General features: G+C 51.5%; 1 protein-coding gene across 1 annotated transcript; it reads right to left on the bottom strand.

The window, feature by feature from the left end:
* Positions 1-31: 31 nt before the first annotated feature.
* On the bottom strand, positions 32-19,411 carry RFC2 (replication factor C subunit 2). Its single transcript, XM_047089306.1, has 11 exons — positions 19,290-19,411; positions 15,757-15,826; positions 13,330-13,371; positions 12,928-13,034; positions 8,235-8,336; positions 7,041-7,141; positions 5,675-5,832; positions 5,338-5,403; positions 3,926-4,006; positions 2,287-2,400; positions 32-426 (listed from the first exon to the last, which is right to left on the bottom strand). The coding sequence occupies exons 1-11, from the start codon at positions 19,394-19,396 to the stop codon at positions 316-318; spliced, it is 1,059 nt and encodes a 352-aa protein (XP_046945262.1). The 5' UTR covers positions 19,397-19,411; the 3' UTR covers positions 32-315.
* Positions 19,412-19,648: the final 237 nt, after the last annotated feature.

Raw genomic sequence — 19,648 nt, forward strand, 5'->3', positions numbered from 1 at the left:
AGCCGAGATCAAGAGTCGGACGCTCAACCCAATGAGTCACCCAGGTGCCCCTGGACAGCTTTTTTATTAGCTGAAATGCCACACGTGCCCAGATCGGGTGCCATGCCCCGGAGGTTCTCTGGGGCCTTTCCATCCTGTCACCACATCTGTGAGTCTGAGGCTGAGCGCAAACTATCGTGGAAGCCGCATGAAGGTGAAGGCCACGACTGTGTGAGAGGAAGGTGCGTCCCCATGCTGATCTAAGGCAGCATTTTGTCCAGATCAGAAGGTGCTGACTACTGGGTCTCACGGACGGATGAGGAGGACTCTTGTCCCCTAACTGGCCACCGGGGCCATTGTCTTCTGACACAGCCTGGCCAGGAGCCCTGCCATCTGCAGAAGGGAGTTCACACCTTCTGCAATTTTCATGTGAGTGTATCCAATTTCCTGAAAAACAAAGCAAACGTAAATCTGGTTAATACATGAGGGAGCACTTTATGCTTTATTTTTAACTTGAACTAATAGTTTACTTAAACTCGATGCAATGAACTCACACTCCAGCTGGGAAATAAACTCTAAGTCATAACAGGTTACGTTTAAAGCTCAGTTTATTTTTTTCTAAGAGGATGTTGAGATATTTCCTTGTAAGATACTTTTTTTTTTTTAACTAAAAAAATTTTTGTAAAGGTTTATTTACTCTTGAAGGAGAGAGACAGAACGTGAACAGGGGAGGGGCAGAGACACAGGGAGACACAGAATCCGAAGCAGGCTCCAGGCTCGGAGCTGTCCGCACAGAGCCCGACGTGGGGCTCGAACTCACGATCTGTGAGATCATGACCTGAGTGACGTTGGTTGCCCAACCAACTGAGCCACCCAGGCGCCCCTGTAAGATACTCTTAAAGAGAAAAAAAAAAAAAAAACAGGCTTGGAAAAAATATTAAAATATTTGTAAAACACATACCTGATAAAGAACTTGCAGCCAGAATATATAAGTAACTCTCAAAGCTCAAGAACAAGAAAACAACCCAGTTGAACTTTGCTTTGCTAAGGATTGTGGGAGGCAAATCAACACATGGAAGAGAGCTCGACATCCTCGGTTACCAGGAAATGCACATAAAGCTACGACCAGATACTACTACGCATCTGTTAGAATGGCTTTAAAAAAAAAATCAACCGAAAAAAAAATCAACCAAACATTCCAAGTGCCGGCCAGGCCGTGGATCATCTGGAACACTCCCGCTGCTGGCAGAAATGCAAAATACCACAGCCGCTTCGGAAATCGGCTTGGCAGTTTCTTGAAAAATTCAACATACCCTTCCCGTTACAGCCAGCAACCTCACCTCCTGGGAAGTGACCCCAGAGAAGTAAAAACTTACATTCACATTCACGCACATAAATGTTCACAGTGGCCTTATGTGGAGTCCCCATAACCCGGACATCCAAACGTCCTCCAACTGGCGAACACGCAAACATGCTTCATCCGTGGAACGCACTCGGCAGTAAAAGGAAGGACCCACCGCGACAGCGTGAACAAATCCTAAATGCGTTAAGCGAAGTAGAAGCCAGACTCAAAGGCTCCCCAAAAACAAAACAACAGAAAGATTTAAAAAAAAAGATACATAGGTAAAGCGGGGAGGGGCAGGGGTGGTTTAGTCGGTTGAGTGTCTGACTCAGGTCATGATCCCAGGGTCTTGGGATCGAGTCCCTCATTGGGCTCTGCAATGTGTGTGGAGCCTACCTGGGATTCTCTCTCTCTTTCCCCATCTGCTCTCTCCCTGCTCACTCTCTTCCTTAAAAAAAAAAAAAAAAAAAAAAAAAAAAAAAAAAAGGCTCCCTTCTGCTTGATTCCATTTATAGGACATTCTGGAAAATTCTGTCCCTGCAAACAGAAAGCAGATCAATGGCTTCTGGATGCTGGGGGAGGAGCTGACTACAGAGGGGCACATATATTTGGGGAGCGGGGAATCATAAAGCTATGGCGTTTATGAGACAGCACTTTTGTCAACAGAAGGCACCCAAGAGGTTGATTGTACTCTATGTAAACTGTACCTTAATTAACCCGGCCTTAAGGGTAGACGAACAAATCAATCGCTAATGAAGAGCCACCCTAAGGAACCCGAGGTCGCTGACCGGCGGGGACAGGTTTCAACCATCTCCCGGCCCTGGTCGATGAGCCGCCGGCCTCTGCTGTGGTCAAGACACTCGCCGTGTGCCTTCCAGGGGCCAGGCCCGTGAGCAAAACGGAGAGCCCACGACGTGGCCCGCATTCCCTGGGAGAGAGGGGGGCATCGCTGTACTCTCACTGACCTTGATGAACTCCAGTTTCAAGTATTCTGCCATCTGGAAGGTTTTACACACTCGAAAAATGTTGCCAATGATGTCTTCCGGGGAATAGCCAAGATGCCACAGGTGAGCGAGAATCTAAACAGGAAGAGACGAGGTGGTGACAAGGGTACTGGGGCGGGGGGACGACAAGAAGTTGAAGCCACACCAGTCTTGGGTCCGTCACACCGCAGGGAGTGGACGGATCATCTTGGGCAACCCAGCGATCCAGGGGAACGGCCGGTGGGCAGACCCTCCAGATCGCCTGGGGGGTCATGAGTTTCCCAACAAGCAGAGAGAATATCACAAATGTTTTATTGTTTATTTATTTACAGTAGGCTCCATGCCCATGTGGGGCCTGAACTCGGCACCCTAAGATTAAGAGTCGCACGCTCTATCGACGGAGCCAGGCAGGCGCCCCAACATCACAAACGTTTGAAAAAGCATTGCGTGGTCTACTACAACAGCCACGTAGTATTTTTATCCAAGGCTCCGAAAAAGCCGTATGAATCATCCCAGCGAGTCCTGGGGGAAGAGGCAGAACCGTCTGTCTGCTGTGCCCTCCGGAGCTGCAGGTCACGAGGTGCTCCCCCCGCAAGCCGAGTCTCGAACAAACCCCCACTGGAGCCGAGTTCTCTCCACCTCCTGCCCTCACAACCCCAGGCCCCAGTTCCAACCCCACCCGGCCCACCCAGACTGCGGGGTCTGGGCTCAGCTGTTCTCTTTGGTGGCATCCTGGGACGGATGCAGGGGATAAGGAAGCTGTGTGTTCATAAATCTGAAGGCTGCCTTTATAAAGGCTGTGTGTTGGGGTCTCTGCCCAGGTCTCCCCTTCGGGTTTGCGTTACGTCTGGCCCCTAAACCCAGTCCACCTCTGGCCTAGTTTGCTAGCAGCCGGGTGTGGGGGACCTCCCAGAATCGGGTCAATGGACTTAAATCGTACCACTGCCACCCTGGTGGACCTGAGGGTCACCAGCACCCTGAAGATGCCCCCTGGAATCTGCACTTGGGACTGGACTCCATAATGAGTCTAGAAGTCCCCGGTCCTGCCTCTCCTGGACGACCAGGGGCCACTGGGTCCCAGTGAGCCATCCCCACACTCTTCAGGCAGGGCCAGAGGATGAAGTCTCCCTCCGCAGACAGATGGTGTCACTGACACGTAAGGAGTTGGGCTGGTCTTGGGTCAACAAAGTCCCCTTGTGGGGGATGTAATTATAGTACAAGTGTGTGTGATTCTGAATCGCAGGTTGAGTGCTTGTCAGCGGTGGGATTTAGAGAGAGAAATTCAGTCTCCCGCAATCAGTTTTCCCCTCTGATGCGTACCCAACTCCTAGCCTTGTTCTAAGAATTACGTGGAGGGGGTTCCTGGGTGGCTCAGTCGGTTAAGCATCTGCCTTCAGCTCAGGTCATCATCTCCCGGTTTGTGGGTTCAAGCCCCATTTTGGGTGAGCAGGAGGCCCCCTTAAGGTGAGCCCCACTTTTCTCTCTCTCTGCCTCTCACTCACTCCCACCCTCTCTCAAAAAAAAAAAAAAAAAAAAAAAAAGAATTCAGTGGAACGACGCTTGTGAAGTCCCTAGTACAGAGAGGCTCCCCCCGTGTCAGGGACGCAGGCGCAAGGCCAACCTTGTACGCTTCGTCGATGTTGGCGTTCACACAGTGCTGGATCATCTCCTTCACCAGCAAGGGGTGGGGCTCGTCGCAGACCTGAGCAAACCGGAAAGGAAGGCCTGTCAGGGGCTGAGGGGGCCCATCTGGGGAGGAGCCCCGACAGACCAACTGGGGGGCCACTGGTGTAAGCAACCTCTCAGCTGCTTTCCCCCTCGAATTCTCCGGCAAACACGACCAGGTTTGGAAACGTCCCTCTCACCACCAGATGAGTCACCAGACAGAATATGGTGTTCCCCTCCCCAGTGAGGAAGAGCTTCTGACACGTGGTTACAGATTCCCCAGGCACAAGCTGAGCGAACAGGGGCTGACGGAATCTTCTGTCTTATTGGAAGCCATCGGCCACACACCTTAGGTCACAAGGTCCCGGGAGGGCCTGGCCAGAGCCGCTCAGAATCCACTTAAGAACCGGGAGCTCTCCTGGGCCGACCTCCTACCTGGAATAGGAACCGGATTCCCCGGAGAGGGTCCCTCACTTCAGAGCCTGCAGGTGGTGCGCGGGTGTCGCTGAGCCTGGGGCCGCCCCCCTGCCCCTGCCTCCACTGGCCTGGAGACCCCACTCCACCTTCCAGCTCAGGATCCACATGTACAACTTCCAATGAAAAGCCTTCTGCCCTCCGCTCTGATGCCCCACGCCACCCTGGGATTTGTCTTCCCAGCTCAGTTAACTTCCCTCAGAAATCGTGCTTTCCTGAGCCCTCGAAGGTCTGCTCCCAGATGACCCGGGGCCTGAACTATCTAGAGGAGACTAAGCAAGTTCCCAGAGTGTCCTCGAAAACACATTCGCCACCAGGGGCTAAACAGGCTTTCAACGCGGCTCTTTTTACCCCCAGACTTGCTAAGGTCTGAATACATGGGGAGCTCTACCCAGCCTTTACCCCCAAATAAGGGGGAAGCTGGTCTCCAAGTTTCAAAGGGGTCCACGCAGACCCTGAGTTGTCAGGATGCACTAGCCAGTTTTCAAAAGTATTCCCAGGAGGAAAACCCTTTGCCAATGTGGGAGAGCGGGAATCTTTGTCCCTGGGCTGGGTGGGTGCGGAAGAGGTGGGGGGGGTGGGGGTGGAGCAGGGGCTCATCGTTCGCCCTCCAGCAGCGGGACCATGTGATCTAGGGGCGTGCAGCGGAAGCCTGCGTCCTCGGCCACCAGATACTGAGAACCTCTGCGAGCAGGGCCACATGAGGACCCTCGGAGTGACCCTGGGGGTGGGTGAGCGACCAAGGCCACCTCCCCACGTGCGGGGGCGCGCCCGACACCCTCCGGAGTCTGCGCGGGGCGAGCGCACGCGGACACCTGGAGCAGGGGCCCCAGCACAGCCGGCGGTGGCAACACCGAGGTGCAGGACCCCCGGGGGCCCCACCGGCTCCCGTACCTTGAACACGTTCTCGCTGTTGATGAAGCCGAATCCCGAGAAAGTTGACTGCAAGTTGTTGAGCGCCTGTGGAGGAACAAGCGCACACACACGTGGAGGGAGATTTGCGGTCCTGCCCCTCCCCCTCCCCCTCCCGGGCTCCTCCCACCACCCCCTCACCCAGCGTGGGAGCAGCACCTCCCCCACAAGTCTGCCCTCCATCAGCCCCAGGCCCCGATGGCGGTGGCATGAGGTGCTTCCCCGCCCCGGGGCTGTGCCCTGTCTGCATAGCGGCCACTCGCTGCTTCCCCCTGGGACCCGGGGCACGAGCCCAGGAGGTGGCCGCAGCGACACGCACCTGCCTCATGTCTCCCTGGGCGGTGAAGATAATGGCTTCCAGGCCGTCGTCTGTGTACTGCACCTTCTCCTGCTCCAGCACGGTCATCAGCCGGGCCAGGACCTGGGCGTCGCTCAGCTTTGTGTAGCGCAGGACTGCGCAGCGGGACTGAATGGGCTCTGAAGGGACAGGAGGGTGAGGCTGTCCCCAGAGGGCGGCCTGGTGGCACTGTGCGTGCATCAGCATCAGCCACGCCGGCACCGCGCTCCCTCCCCAGCCTGTGCTCTCTCCGCTCGGAAATGAGGGCCAAGTTTCAAAGGATCAACCAAGAAGCGGCAACAAGAGAGGCCTCTCCCCAGCACTGCCCCAGGCAGCTTCCAGAAGGGGAAAAAGCCCCTCCAGGATAGAGACACCCACATGCCACAGCCTGCTGGTGAGTCAGTGCTGGGTGTCACCGCCCAGCCAGTCCAGGGTGAGCACGGGACATCTTGTGGTTTCTGTAAGGGCTCCACAGGAGATTCTGACCACAGCCAGGGCAGAGAACCGCTAGACAGACAGATGCAGAATTCCAGAAGCTGCCCCTCACCCTACATTTAGACTATGACAGCAGCTTCTCTACCATCCCCAAGCCCCATTCGGGTCTCCCTGTCTGTCCTGTGCTCACACACGCTTTCAAGGAATGCACTCCTGTGAGTTTTTATGTGCATTCAGAAATCCTGGGAGTCCTAAGAGTCAGTCCATTTCAACTTCTCTGGAATCAGGAAGCTCCATAACATAACCTTAGTTACGTATTTGGCTTATCAGCACCGATAAGAAGAGCACTAAGTTCCAATGAGTTCACATTTAAAAGCAATCAGTAGGGGTGGTTTGGTCGGGCTGAGTGTGGACTCTTGATTTGTGAGTGAGGAAGCAGACAGACCTCGGGGTCAGAGCAGACTGACGGGTAAGCTTCCACAGAGGGGGCAGTTCCTGGTAATGACAAAGCCCCACGTGCAGACTGAGACCGTGCCAAGCGCTCAGAGCAGGCAGAAAGTGCAGGAGCACGTCTGGAGCAAGGCAGGGACCGTGGCGCTACGTACAGATCAAAATGTCGTGTGTGCCTGCGATGGTGCAAGAGTCGCATGGGCCTGGGATTCCAGTCCCAGCTCCTCCGCCTGCTGTGTGACTTTGGGCAAACGACCCGACCTCTCTGAGCTCCGGTGTTCTCACCTCTAATGTGGAGCTGATAATACCTTCACATCGAATTACAGAAGATTAAATGAAAAAGCTGATTCTGTAGTGCTCAGCCCACCACCGCAGGCAATCAAAAAGCCCCTGCTGTTCTGTTGCTAAAGAGCCAACGTGAGCGCCACGTGTGGACCCTATGCCACGCAGAGCTGACCCTCACCTATGATTTTATCCGAAGCGTTACAAGCAAGAGCGAAGCGAGTCGTTTTGGAGTAGATTTCCATGGTTCTCCTCAAGGCTTGCTGGGCTCCATCGGTCATACTGAGAAGGAAAACACAGGGGCAGCTCGCCACTGGGACCCAGGGCCCACTGGACACAGAACCCTCCCCAGAGACCCTGGGAGCCGTGATCTCCAGACTGAGCACGCTCAGCTTTTCTCTGGGATCCACGCGGGTCTCACACAGGCAGGGAGGTGAGACACTCACCGCTATGGGATCTTAGGCAAACTACCTGAGCCGGGGTGGGGAAGGGCAAAATGGGGTGAAGGGAAACACAGCCTTGCAGTTACGGAACGAGTAAGTCACAGGTATTAAAGGTACAGCATAGGCGCGTCTGGATGGCTTAGTTGGTTAAGTATCCGACTCTTGATTTCCGCTCAGGTCACGCTCTCACGATTGGTTAGATTGAGCCCTGAGTCGGGCTCTGCGCGGATGGTGAGGAGCCTCCTTGAGATTCTCTCTCTCCCTCTCTCTGCCCTTCCCCTGCTCTCTTTTTCTCAAAATAAATAAACATGAAAAAAATTTTCAAAGGCACCGCATAGGGAAACATAGTGATATAATAGTGTCGCACAATGACAGACGGTAGCCACACTTGTGATGGGCACAGCGTAATGTATAGATGTTGAATCCCTATGTTGTGCACCTGAAACTAATGTAATACTGTGTCAACTACACTCAGAATCTTTTTTAAATAAATAAAAAATAAATAAATAAATAAAACGCACTAGGGAGAAAAATCCTATGTAAGCCTCAAAGTCACCTATAAGGAGATAATGATATGACCCACCTCAGAGGGTTAGGGCGATTAAATACCACTGAACTGGATGCTTGAAAATGGTTAAAATGGTAAACTTTATGTGTATTTCACCACAATGAAAAAAATGCGTCATTTAAATTATTCACGTAAGTGATGTTGGAACGAACACATTAACTGACTTATGTCTTAGATGAATGTAAGTTACTTAATAAAGATAAGGTTTAAGGCTCAGGCCACTACAAAATCGCTTTCCGAAGATGCGATAAGCCAGTCTGCCCCAAAAGCGCAAAGGTGAGAGTTTTCCCTCCCGACTTCATATTAAGTCCGACAGGGGACTGAGAAGTCAAGGTCAATGTGTATACTTGGCAAAGCACTCTACCTGTCTGCTTCATCGAGGATCATGATCTTGTGCCGCCCCTTGGGGAGGGTGACTTTCTGCTGGGCAAACATTTTGATTTTGTTCCTCACGACATCAATGCCCCTGAAACAACAAGGCAGAACGGTACCGTCACCTTCTGAGACAAGTCCAAGTGCCTTCATAGGGACTTCCAACCCCCGGAACGCCACCATGGAAACGACTTTCGTTTCTAGGGTTTTGGGGCAATTCGAACTTTTTATAAGGATCAACGGTTCGTTACTTTTATTCTTTCTTGGAGGTCTCCCAAAAACCAAATTTACTTACTTCTTTTGCTGGGATGAAACTCATTTTATCTTGCAATTACCCTAGGAGTCCAACGGACCCTTTTATAATCTGGGGTCCATCATGGGTCTAAGCGACCTTATTCTTTTTTTTAAAAAAAAATTTTTTTCCCCATAAGTTTATTTATTTTTGAGACAAAGAGAGACAGAGCATGAACGGGGGAGGGTCAGAGAGAGAGGGAGACACAGAATCGGAAACAGGCTCCAGGCTCTGAGCCATCAGCCCAGAGCCCGACGCGGGGCTCGAACTCACGGACCGCGAGATCGTGACCTGAGCTGAAGTCGGACGCTTAACCGACTGAGCCACCCAGGCGCCCCTAAGCGACCTTATTCTTGAAACTCTGTATCTTCAGACTAACTGGCAGTGTCATCATCCTAGTAACTATTTCATCGTTACTTATCAGTTATTCCCAATGATGCTAAAAAGGGGATTGTCTTAAGAAAACGCAAGGCTGCTGCACTTGCCTACACTGGTGCCATTGGTCAGTCGTGTGAAAAACAGTCACTACCGCCCTACCCTCCAGTGTTTTGTGTCCCTGGGGGCACTGCACTCCCTTTCCAGAAGGTACAAAAGAAGTTCAAATACGCCCTCTTTGTTGTTTTTAAAGCATTCATCGACTGCAGCTGAAAACTCAAAACGCTTCATTTTCCACCTACAACGTCAACGAGAAAACAGATGACAGGAGGGCATTCCACATTATCAGATAAATCAGAAAATGACCACAGAGAGACAAAGAACAGCACCCAGATGCTAATGAGGACGGTGAGGCTGACCACAGTCAGACCACCCCACGATGCCAGCATCGTCGGTGAATTTTCTCAAACTTCGGCATCAAGGAATGCACAGTGTAGTTCCGAGGACAAAAAATAAAATATATTTCCATCCAGTTAGTCATTCGACAGGAAGGACTTCATTCCCTGGGATCTTGTGACAAGAACCTGACCATCCCGGTTTGCTAAAAGGTCACGTGACAATATTCTCTCATCTCCCATGATGTGTGCCCACCAGCATGTACGGGGTAGTTTACGGGGGTCAAGAGCTGAAGGTAGGTGTTGTATACGAAGGGGACCGGAAAAAAACAGATGGAAAAAAAAACAATCCTTGTACTGATTGTTCGAATTGGTGTTAATAAATCTAAAGTTGGAACTATTTTATAATTATGGGCCATTTTCTCAAGATGATAAGCCACCAGAGTTTTCAAAAGTAGTGAGTCTGATGAATCAAGTGTGAGTAGAACAAGAAGTGACATTAGGCTAGAACCTACTTGTATCTGACATCCGGACTCGGTATTTACAAAATGGATCAATCCCAGGGCGATTTGCGACAACGGATGAGCGGTTAGCCATATTTGAAGGGCATTGCCTGTTTCAGGGATGTTTGGATCTTTGAAACCAGCAAAGTATAGGGGTGCCTGGGTGGTTCAGTCAGTTAAGCGTCCAACTTCAGTTCAGGTCATGATCTCATGGTCCGTGAGTTCGAGCCCTGTATCGGGCTCTCTGCTGTCAGTGCAAAACCCGCTTCAAATCCTGTCTCCCTCTCTCTCTGCCCCTCCCCCAGTCATGCTCATACTTGCTCTCTCTCTCTCTCTCTCTCTCAAAATAAATAAATAAACATTTACAAAAAAAAAGACCCACAGGAAAATATTAAAGAGCTGAGAACCGGGGCGCCTGGGTGGCTCAGTCAGTTGGGTGGCCGACTTCGGCTCAGGTCATGATGTTGCGGTCTGTGAGTTCGAGCCCCGCGTCGGGGTCTGTGCTGACAGCTCAGAACCTGGAGCCTGTTTCAGATTCTGTGTCTCCCTCTCTCTGACCCTCCCCTGTTCATGCTTTGTCTCTCTCTGTCTCAAAAATAAATAAACGTTAAAAAAAAAAAATTAGGGGTGCCTGGGTGGCTCAGTCGGTTAAGCGTCCGACTTCGGCTCAGGTCATGATCTCACAGTCCGTGAGTTCGAGCCCCGCGTCGGGCTCTGGGCTGACGGCTCAGAGCCTGGAGCCTGCTTCAGATTCTGTGTCTCCCTCTCTCTCTGACCTTCCCCCGTTCATGGTCTGTCTCTCTCTGTCTCAAAAATAAATAAAACATTAAAAATTTTTTTTAAATAAAATTAAAAAATAAATAAAGAGCTGAGAACCATGCCTCAAGGAATAACCAAAGACAGACATTTTTATTCAACGGTTCCTCATTTCATAATCCTCTACTATTTTCATCTAAAGAGTAAACAGCACAGGGGACGCCTGAGTGGCTCAGTCGGTTAAGCTTCCGACTTCGGCTCAGGTCGTGATCTCGCAGTTTGTGGGTTTGAGCCCCGCGTCGGGCCCTGTGCTGACAGCTCGGAGCCTGGAGCCTGCTTCGGATTCTGTGTCTCCCTCTCTCGGCCCCTCCCCCACTCACGCACTGTCTCTCCGTGTCTCAAAAATAAATAAACTTAAAAAAAAAAAAAAAGCAAACAGCACCTCACACCCATCAGGATGACTACCATCACCAACGAAAACAGAAAATAACAAGCGTTGGTGAAGATGTCGGGGAACAGGGCGCTGTTGATAGGAGTGCAAAGTGGCACAGCCACCGTGGAAAGACAGTGTGGCGGTTCCTACAAAAGCTAAACTGAGTGGCCGAAAATCATCCACGAGTCCATTTCTGAGCATATATCCAAAATAACTGAGGCAGGGTCTCAAAGAGCTGTTGGTACACCCATGTTCACAGCGGCCACAAGATGGAAGCGACGCAGGGGGCCGAACCAGAGGAAAGGATAAGCAAAATGTGGCGGTCCGTCCTCGCAGGGGGATACTACTCCGTGGTAAAAAGGAAGGGTATTCTGACACCTGTCCTAACACGGAAGAGCCCCGAGGGCATTATGCTGAGCGACACAGGCCCGTTAGGAAGAGACAAAAGCTAGAGGATTCCACCTCCGAGAGGTCCCTAGAGGAGTCAAAGTCGTCGAAACAGAAGGTAGAAACGTGGCTGCCCAGGGCTGGGGGAGAAGGAAATGGACAGTCGTTGTTGAATGGGTATCCACTCTCGGTTCTGCAGGGAACCGAGTTGTGGGGATGGCTGCACAACAGCGTGAACGTACTTAACGCTGCTGAACTGTGCTCTTGGAAATTCTGAAGATGGGGGGCGTCCGGCTGGCTCAGGCAGTAGAGCGTGTGATTCTCGATCTGGGGGTTGTGACTTCAAGCCCCACGTGGAGTGTGGAGATTACTTAGAAAAATAAAATCTTAAAAACAATTTTTTAAGATGACACATTTTATGGTTATGTGTATTTTACCACAAAAATTAAAAATAATTTTTAGGGGCGCCTGGGTGGCTCAGTCGGTCAAGCGTCCAACTTCAGCCCAGGTCATGATCTCTTGGTTCGTGAGTTCGTGCCCGGCACCGGGCTCTGTGCTGTCAGTGAAGAGCCCACTTTGCATCCTCTGTCCCTCTCTCTCTACACCCTTTCCTGGCTCACTCTCTTTCTCAAAAATAAACAAACATTAGGGGCACCTGGGTGGCTCAGTCAGTTAGGTATCCGACTTCAGCTCAGGTCATGATCCTGCAGTTCGTGAGTTCGAGCCTTGCGTCAGGCTCTGACAGCTCAGAGCCTGAAGCCTCCTTTGGATTCTGTGTCTCCCTCTCTCTGCCCCTCCTCCGCTTGTGCTCTGTCTCTCTCAAAATAATAAGCATAATATAAATAAATAAATAATAAGAAAATACAAATAACTTCTAAAACTTTCATTAAAAAAAGGGGCACCTGGGGCGCCTGGGTGGCGCAGTCGGTTGAGCGTCCGACTTCAGCCAGGTCGCGATCTCGCGGTCCGGGAGTTCGAGCCCCGCGTCGGGCTCTGGGCTGATGGCTCAGAGCCTGGAGCCTGTTTCCGATTCTGTGTCTCCCTCTCTCTCTGCCCCTCCCCCGTTCATGCTCTGTCTCTCTCTGTCCCAAAAATAAATAAACGTTGAAAAAAAAATTAAAAAAAAAAAAAAGAAAAAAAAAAAGGGGGCACCTGGATGGCTCCATTGGTTAAGTGTCCGACTTCAGCTCAGGTCATGATCTCATGAGTTTGAGCCCCGCATCAAGCTCTCTGCTGTCAGTGCGGAGCCTCCTTTGGATCCTCTGTCCCCACCCCCCCCCCGCCCCTCCCCTGCTCGTACTCTCCCTCTTTCTCAAAAATAAAAACATAAAAAAAAAAAAAGTAGATGAGCAGTTCAAGTGCTTATGATGCCACGTCTACAGGCTAGAGACGCTCATTATTGTTCACGGGGGAGGATCAAAGGAAAACACAGAGCTGGCGAGACAAACTCCAGGTACAACACAGAACTGCAGAAAGGTGGTTTCTATGGCAACTCAACCTCAAACACTCGTCACCCTTCAGGGGGTCCTAACTCCCAGGTGTACCTGTCGTTTGAGGCGTTGAGCTCCAAGACGGCGTCCTTGAATGCTGGGCCCAGCAGGGCGCGTGCCAAACACAGGATGCTCGTAGTTTTGCCCGTTCCTGGGGGGCCCTAGGAGGAGATCGAGGGGGCTTCAGGCCGACAGAATGAACTCGCCTCAGCTCTCGAGTTACTGTTCCCCGCTGTTGCGCTCGCCTCCCCCTCAAACCCCCACCCCACATCAATACGGCCACCAACCCACAGGCCTCCTGACCACCTGGAGCGGAACGCTTCCCTGCCAAGAGGAAGGGCCAGGGCTTCGGTGGCCATGGGCCTCTCTGACCAGGAAGCTCTGCGCACTTAGGCTCTTGGAGGGAAAGCGAGACTCTAAGACGTCCAACAGGGAGGGCCGGGACCAGGTACTTACAGCGATGATAATGTTGGGCACATTCCCTTCTCTTGCAAAGACCTGAAGAAAGAAATGTGCATCAGAACTGACTCATCTGCAGACCTGAGGCACCAAGCGTCCGCAGCCACACAGGCCCGTGGACTAGCACGGCCACCAGTTTCTCCACGCGGATGCCCCACGGAGCTCTCACCTCTGCATATTCCGAACCGAAGTCCTCATTCCCCCTCACACCTGAAACCCCACTCAGGCTTCCCCTTGTGTGGACCGTCAATCCTATTGCCCATGCCGGGAACCGGGAGGTCATGGCTATCCTGGACTGGGCCTCCCCTACACCCCCTGCCCCACATAGTGCCTCAATTACAGAGGCCTGGCCATCCTTTTTCCTTTATCTCAAGTCCATTTCCTTCTCTTCAGCCACACTGCCACTTCCTTTGTCTATGACCTCTCTCCTGGATCGCTTTTAACTGGTCGCTAGCTGGTCTTTAATCCCGCCCCACTCCCATGCATTTCCCCTACTGCAACCACAACCAATTTCCCAATTTTCTAGAATGCACATCTATTAAAACCTTTGCACCTGACTGATGCCCTTGGAGGACTCCTTGCCGCCCTCCCTATGAAGCCCAAACTCTTCCACAGGGCTCATGAGGCCGTGCTCACCTCACCAGCTCATTTCTCATACCTCCCGATACACACGCTCTACAGCCTTGTTACCCTGTGGGCTCCAAGGACCAGCAGCATCGGCATCCTCCGGGAGCCTGTCAGAAATGCAGATTCCCTGGCCCCACTCCAGACCTACTGGATCAGATCTGCATTTCTACCAATTCCTACACCCATTAATTAATTAATTGTAGGCAACTCCTACACCCATTAATGTCTGGAAAGCACTGTTCTGTGTGTTCCACTCAGATGGCATCCCCGCCCCTCCCCCAGAGCAAACTAGGCCCTCTCACCTCTGGGCCTTTGCACATGCCATTCCTGCTGCCTTCCCTAGCTCCGCCCCCCGCTTCCCATGTCTGGCTAACTCTCACATACCTATCTTTGCCGTCCCTTGTTCCATTTGAGAATTAAGATACTGTGAGCAGGTTTGTTCCCTGATTGCTTCCACGGCAGCCTGTACCTCCTCTGGCAGACTGCTCATCACAGTACCTGTTGATTTCAGCCCCTGTGAGACTAAATCCCACACGGGCAGGGGGCCATGTCTATTTTGTTGACCCTTCTATCAACAGCTCCTAACACTGGACCATATCTGGCCCACGAAAGATACTCAAATATCTGTAAAATGAGTAAAGGTGTAAAAGAAATAAATATCTCGGTAGCTGTTGAAGTCGAAGTCCCAGTTACTGCAGAGATTGTCTCTGTCAGGTCTCAAACGGCTGGGCTTCTAGATTCCGCCTGAAGACCTCTAGAACTAGGATTTCAAAGCTTGCTCTGCGGTGAACATTTCTGCTTGTTCCTATTCCTGTCGTCCTGAAGCCGGCTGTCCTGTCACTTAGTCCCTCTAGGAAGGGGTTGGCAAACTACTGTAAAGAGGTGTTGGGGGGAGGTGGGGGCCATCCAGCCTAAGACCTGTTTTTATAAGCCCCCTAGCTAAGAACAGTTTCTACATGTTTAAAGGATCGTTTTAAAAAATTAAGAATATTGGGGTGCCTGGGTGGCTCAGCCGGTTAGGCGTCTGACTCTTGATCTCGGCTCAGGTCATGATCTCACAGCTCATGGGATCGAGCCCCACGTCAGGCTCTGTGCTGACAGCAAGGAGCTTGCTTGGGATTCTCTCTCTCTGCCCCTTCCCCACTTGCACGCGCGCTCTCTCTCTCTCTCTCTCAAAAAGAATAAACACTAAAAAAATTTTAGGGGAGTCTGGGTGGCTCAGTCAGTTAAGCATCTGACTTCGGCTCAGGTCATGATCTCACAGCTTGTGAGTTCGAGCCCCGCGTGGGGCTCTGTGATGACAGCTCACGGCCTGGAACCTGCTTTGGATTCTGTGTCTCTGTCTCTCTGCCCCTCCCCGGCTTGCACACTCTCTGTCTCTCTCTCTCTGGAAAATAAACATTAAAAATGAAAAAAAAATTTTTAAATAAAAAATAACAAACAAAAAATTTAAAAATTAAAAATTAAGAATATTGGACAAAGACCTTACATGGTTTGCAAAGCCTAAGCTATTGACTAGTAGGTCTTTACAGAAAAGGTTTGCCATCCCTGCTCTAGAACAACACAGAACAAGTCAGGGAAACCCCCTCCAATTAGCCAGCCCTTTAAACATGTGAAGTTATCCACTATGGCTTCTAGTCTTCTCCAGACTCTCTCCATCCCTTAATTCTTCTGGATTCCAGGCTCGCCCCGGCCCTCACTATCTCCGCCGTCTTCCTGCAAATGCCTTGAGCTTGTCAAAGCCACAAGAATGTGACTTAAGATCAGCTCAAAAACAAAACAAAAAAAATTACTCACCTCCAGCCTGCTCACAGTGTCTTCATTGCCGACAATTTCACTCAACTTCACTGGCCTGTATTTTTCAACCCTGTTTTTAAGAAAACACATAAAGATCTTGACAGGACTATTTTCAGAAGGCCCAAAAGAAAGCACTAGAGGGCAACCCCAAGAGCCCTGTCAGAAGGCTACATAGGGGCGCCTGGGTGGCTCAGCCGGTTAAGCGGCCGACTTCGGCTCAGGTCATGATCTCACGGTCCGTGAGTTCGAGCCCCGCGTCGGGCTCTGTGCTGACCGCTCGGAGCCTGGAGCCTGTTTCAGATTCTGTGTCTCCCTCTCTCTGACCCTCCCCTGTTCATGCTCTGTCTCTCCCTGTCTCAAAAATAAATAAAATGTTAAAAAAAAAAAAAAAGAAGGCTACATACATTCAATTTAAATATAGGAAACGCTGCAGGTTTTAAATTTCAAGAGGCATCTCAGTGCCATTTGAAAGGTTAAGCGCCTAAGATTTGTGCGCCGAAGGCTTCAAACCCTCCGCAGCAGAGGAACACCTGTTGTTGCTGGAGAAGGGCCAGCGCGGGCCATCTGGAACAACGTGACACTGTGCAGCGGCACAGTCGGCCCGTCACAACAGAGTCTCAGAACATGAGGCGCCGACAACTGATCTGACTGACCTGGGCACAACCAAGCCCCCTTCTCGTCCCTCACCTGCCACTTTCTGCAGACTTGCGCCAGGTGCACCACAGGGCTGGCTAGACAGACTCCACAGGCCGGCCCTGTGATCCTGTGCGGACAGGCTAGTGGCTTACTCAGAGCGATGCTTCTCTCCTTTTAAATTAGTAAGCAAGCTATGTCACAAGAAGATGACCTTCTCGAGCTCTGAGAACAGAAGTGGGAGTGGATTTGCAATGATGTGACCATTAGTACTTCCTCTGCCCTTTATTATACTCTCTGATTTACCCTCGGCCGGCATCCCCTCCAGAAGCAGCCTCATGCAAAGAAGGTTGTTTGACACATAGTACAGTCAATAAAGAGCTCTCCTCCAAGACCAGCCGTTGGAGCATGCTTGTTCCAACTCATTTCTTGTTCCTACTCATTTCTTGTTCCTACTCAGCCCTTTCCAGGTGTCTTTTTTTTTTTTTTTCAGTTATTTATTTATTTTGAGGGAGAGAAAGCGGTGTGTGCGTGGGGCAGGGGCAGAGAGACAGAATCCCAAGCAGGCCCCACGCTGTCAGTGCAGAGCCCAACTAGGGGCCTGATCTCACGACTGAGCCACCCAGGCGTCCCAGGGGTTTGAGATGTTAAGGGCCACAAAGTGGAAGGTATAGGAACGAGCGAGACATTGTTCTTGCTCTAAAGGCCTTTCCTATTAGCAAGCATACAGAGCTTAACAAATCCCACTACGGTGCTAAACTGGTTATATAAACCAAGGGCTGGGGTGCCTGGGTGGCTCAGTTGATTGAGCGTCTGACTTTAGCTCAGATCATGATCTCGAGGTTCGTGAGTTCAAGCCCTGCATCAGGCTCGCTGCTGTCAGCACAGAGCCCCCTTCGGATCCTCCGTCCCCCTCTCTCTCTGCCCTTCCCCTGCTTGCGCTCTCTCAAAAATAAGTAAAACATTAAAAAAAAAAAAAATACAAGGGCTGTGGAAGCCCAGAGGAAGGGAATCACCACCGAGGAATGTAGGTGCTGAAATTTAAGCTAGACTTTGAACAAGGCAAACATGTTCCTCCTTCAGGGCCTTCAGAGGGGCTCCCCCGGCCTGAAAGCTTTCTCCACATTGCCACATGGCTTACTCCCTGAATTCCAGCCTTTGCTGAAATAGCTCATCAAAGGCCTTCCCTGACCACCAGACCCACTTACCCCATGCCACCTGTCATCAGCAAATATACATGTCTACTTGTCGATTCTCTATTCTTTCCCTATCCAGTGGAAGCTCATGACAGTCGTGTGTTTTGTATAATGAAGTAAGCATCCAGTGTTGTGCATAAAAAATGTAACTTAAGGGGCGCCTGGGTGGCTCAGTCGGTTGAGCGTCCACCTTCAGCTCAGGTCACGATGTCACGGTCCGTGAGTTCGAGCCCCGCATCAGGCTCTGGGCTGATGGCTCAGAGCCTGGAGCCTGCTTCCGATTCTGTGTCTCCCTCTCTCTCTGCCCCTCCCCCGTTCATGCTCTGTCTCTCTCTGTCTCAAAAATAAATAAATGTTAAAAAAAAAAAAATTAAAAAAAAATGTAACTTAAGCCACATATGTAATTTTACACTTTCGCAACCACCTTAAAAAAGGTAAAAAGGGGCGCCCGGGGGGCTCAGTTGGTTCGCCATGTGACTCCATTTCAGCTCAGGTCGTGGTCCTAGGGTCGTGGGATGGAGCCCTGTGTTGAGCCCCGCATTGGGCACCGTGCTGAGCGGAGCCTGCTTGGGATTCCTTCTCTCTCTAACTCTGCCCCTCTCCCCCACACTACCTCTGTCTCAATTTCAAAAAAAAAAAATTTGTTTTAAAGATAAAAAGAAAACGGGTAAAGTTAATTTTACTAGTAATTTATTGAACCTGGGGCACCTGGGTGGCTCAGTCAGTTAAACATCTGACTTCGGCTCAGGTCGTGATCTCACAGTTCTAGGATTCAAGCCCCGCGTCCGGGGCTGTGCTGACAGCTCGGAGCCTGGAGCCTGCTTTGGATTCTGTGTTTCCCTCCTTACGTACTTGTGCTCTGTCTCTCTCAAAAATAAACATTAAAAAAATTTTTTTAAATAATTTATTGGACCTAATATATCCGAAAGAGTATTATTTCAACATGTAGTTAATGTAACAATTACTAATGAGATTTTTTAAATACTAAGTCCTGGAAATCCAGTGTATTTTGTACACTTAGAGCCCATCTCAATTGGGACTAGCCTCATTTCCAGTGCACTCCATAGACTCAAGTGGCTAGCGGCTGGGGGACTGGACAGTGCAGCTGTGGATAGCCCAGTGGGCTGTACTGCACTCCATTTAGGTGCCTGCTATGGTCAAGAGGAGTGGTCTGGAAGGATGGGCACACACACAGGCGAGAGAGTAAAGCCATTACCACGCGCATAGGGAGTGGGACCGGAGCGGATCATCCATACCACACCTGTGCCCGTGAGGTGGCTTCCCATGTCACCAGCTCCTCTTAGCTACCCAGGATGCACCTTGTGCACGCAACCCCGAGTTCCGAATCTGCAACCAACGCTTCCCGACGTCAGAGTCGCCCCAGGCACAGCGCCGGGTGGTGAGTGGGTGGTCACAGGAGGCGGCTATTAACACAGTCTGTGATCACAGGTCTCGGTTCTGACCGAGGACCCCTCCCCCCCTTCCCAGACTTCAGACCGGCCACTCTTGAGCTAGGTGGGGTCAACGAAGCGCATCCCTCGCCCTCTCCAAATACTAATGTACTCGACGCCGTCCCGGGACCTCCTGCTCCGCTAAGGAGCCCCTGGAACAAGCTCCAGCCCCTGGATTCCCCACGGGACGCGGCCCGCCCACTCGCCCACCCACACGTCCAGAGCACCCATCATTTATGGCCTAGGTCCTCACCACGGCAGCTCGTAGTGGCTCGCGCTGCCCGCGGTCTTGCCGGAGGCGGGAACAGGGTCCTGGGCCCCCAGCTCTCCTGCGCCACCGCCGCTCTCCCGCACCTCCATTCTCCCGCCGCCGCTTCCCGCGCCCGAAGCCCCGCCCTGTGACGCCATCACGCAAGCCCCGCCCCGAGCACTCGGGGGACGCCGGTCGCCGGCGGAAGACTTGGGCCCATCCCTTTTGCGCCTGCGCAGAGAGCACCAGCGAGACCGAGGGTAGCGGGGGTGTCGGTTGCTAGAGGCCGCGGTTGCTAAGGGAGGCCTGGCGTCCAGCCCGCTAGTGAGAGGAAGGCGAGACCCGACCGCATCGACTTCCGA

The sequence above is a fragment of the Lynx rufus genome, unplaced genomic scaffold (assembly GCF_022079265.1).
Source record: "Lynx rufus isolate CCGP_SWC_20201006 ecotype Redwood Valley unplaced genomic scaffold, mLynRuf1.p SCAF_27, whole genome shotgun sequence".
Classification (NCBI taxonomy): domain Eukaryota; kingdom Metazoa; phylum Chordata; class Mammalia; order Carnivora; family Felidae; genus Lynx; species Lynx rufus.

What these genes read in the sequence shown, in the direction of transcription:
- RFC2 (XM_047089306.1), bottom strand. Translation starts at nt 19,396, where the DNA reads ATGGAGGTGCGGGAGAGCGGCGGTGGCGCAGGAGAGCTGGGGGCCCAG. An exon ending in CGCTTCGGATAAAATCATAG is followed by an intron (nt 5,833 to 7,040) that starts GTGAGGGTCAGC and finishes CTGTCCCTTCAG; the next exon opens with AGCCCATTCAGTCCCGCTGC. An exon ending in TGAAACTGGAGTTCATCAAG is followed by an intron (nt 427 to 2,286) that starts GTCAGTGAGAGT and finishes TTTGTTTTTCAG; the next exon opens with GAAATTGGATACACTCACAT.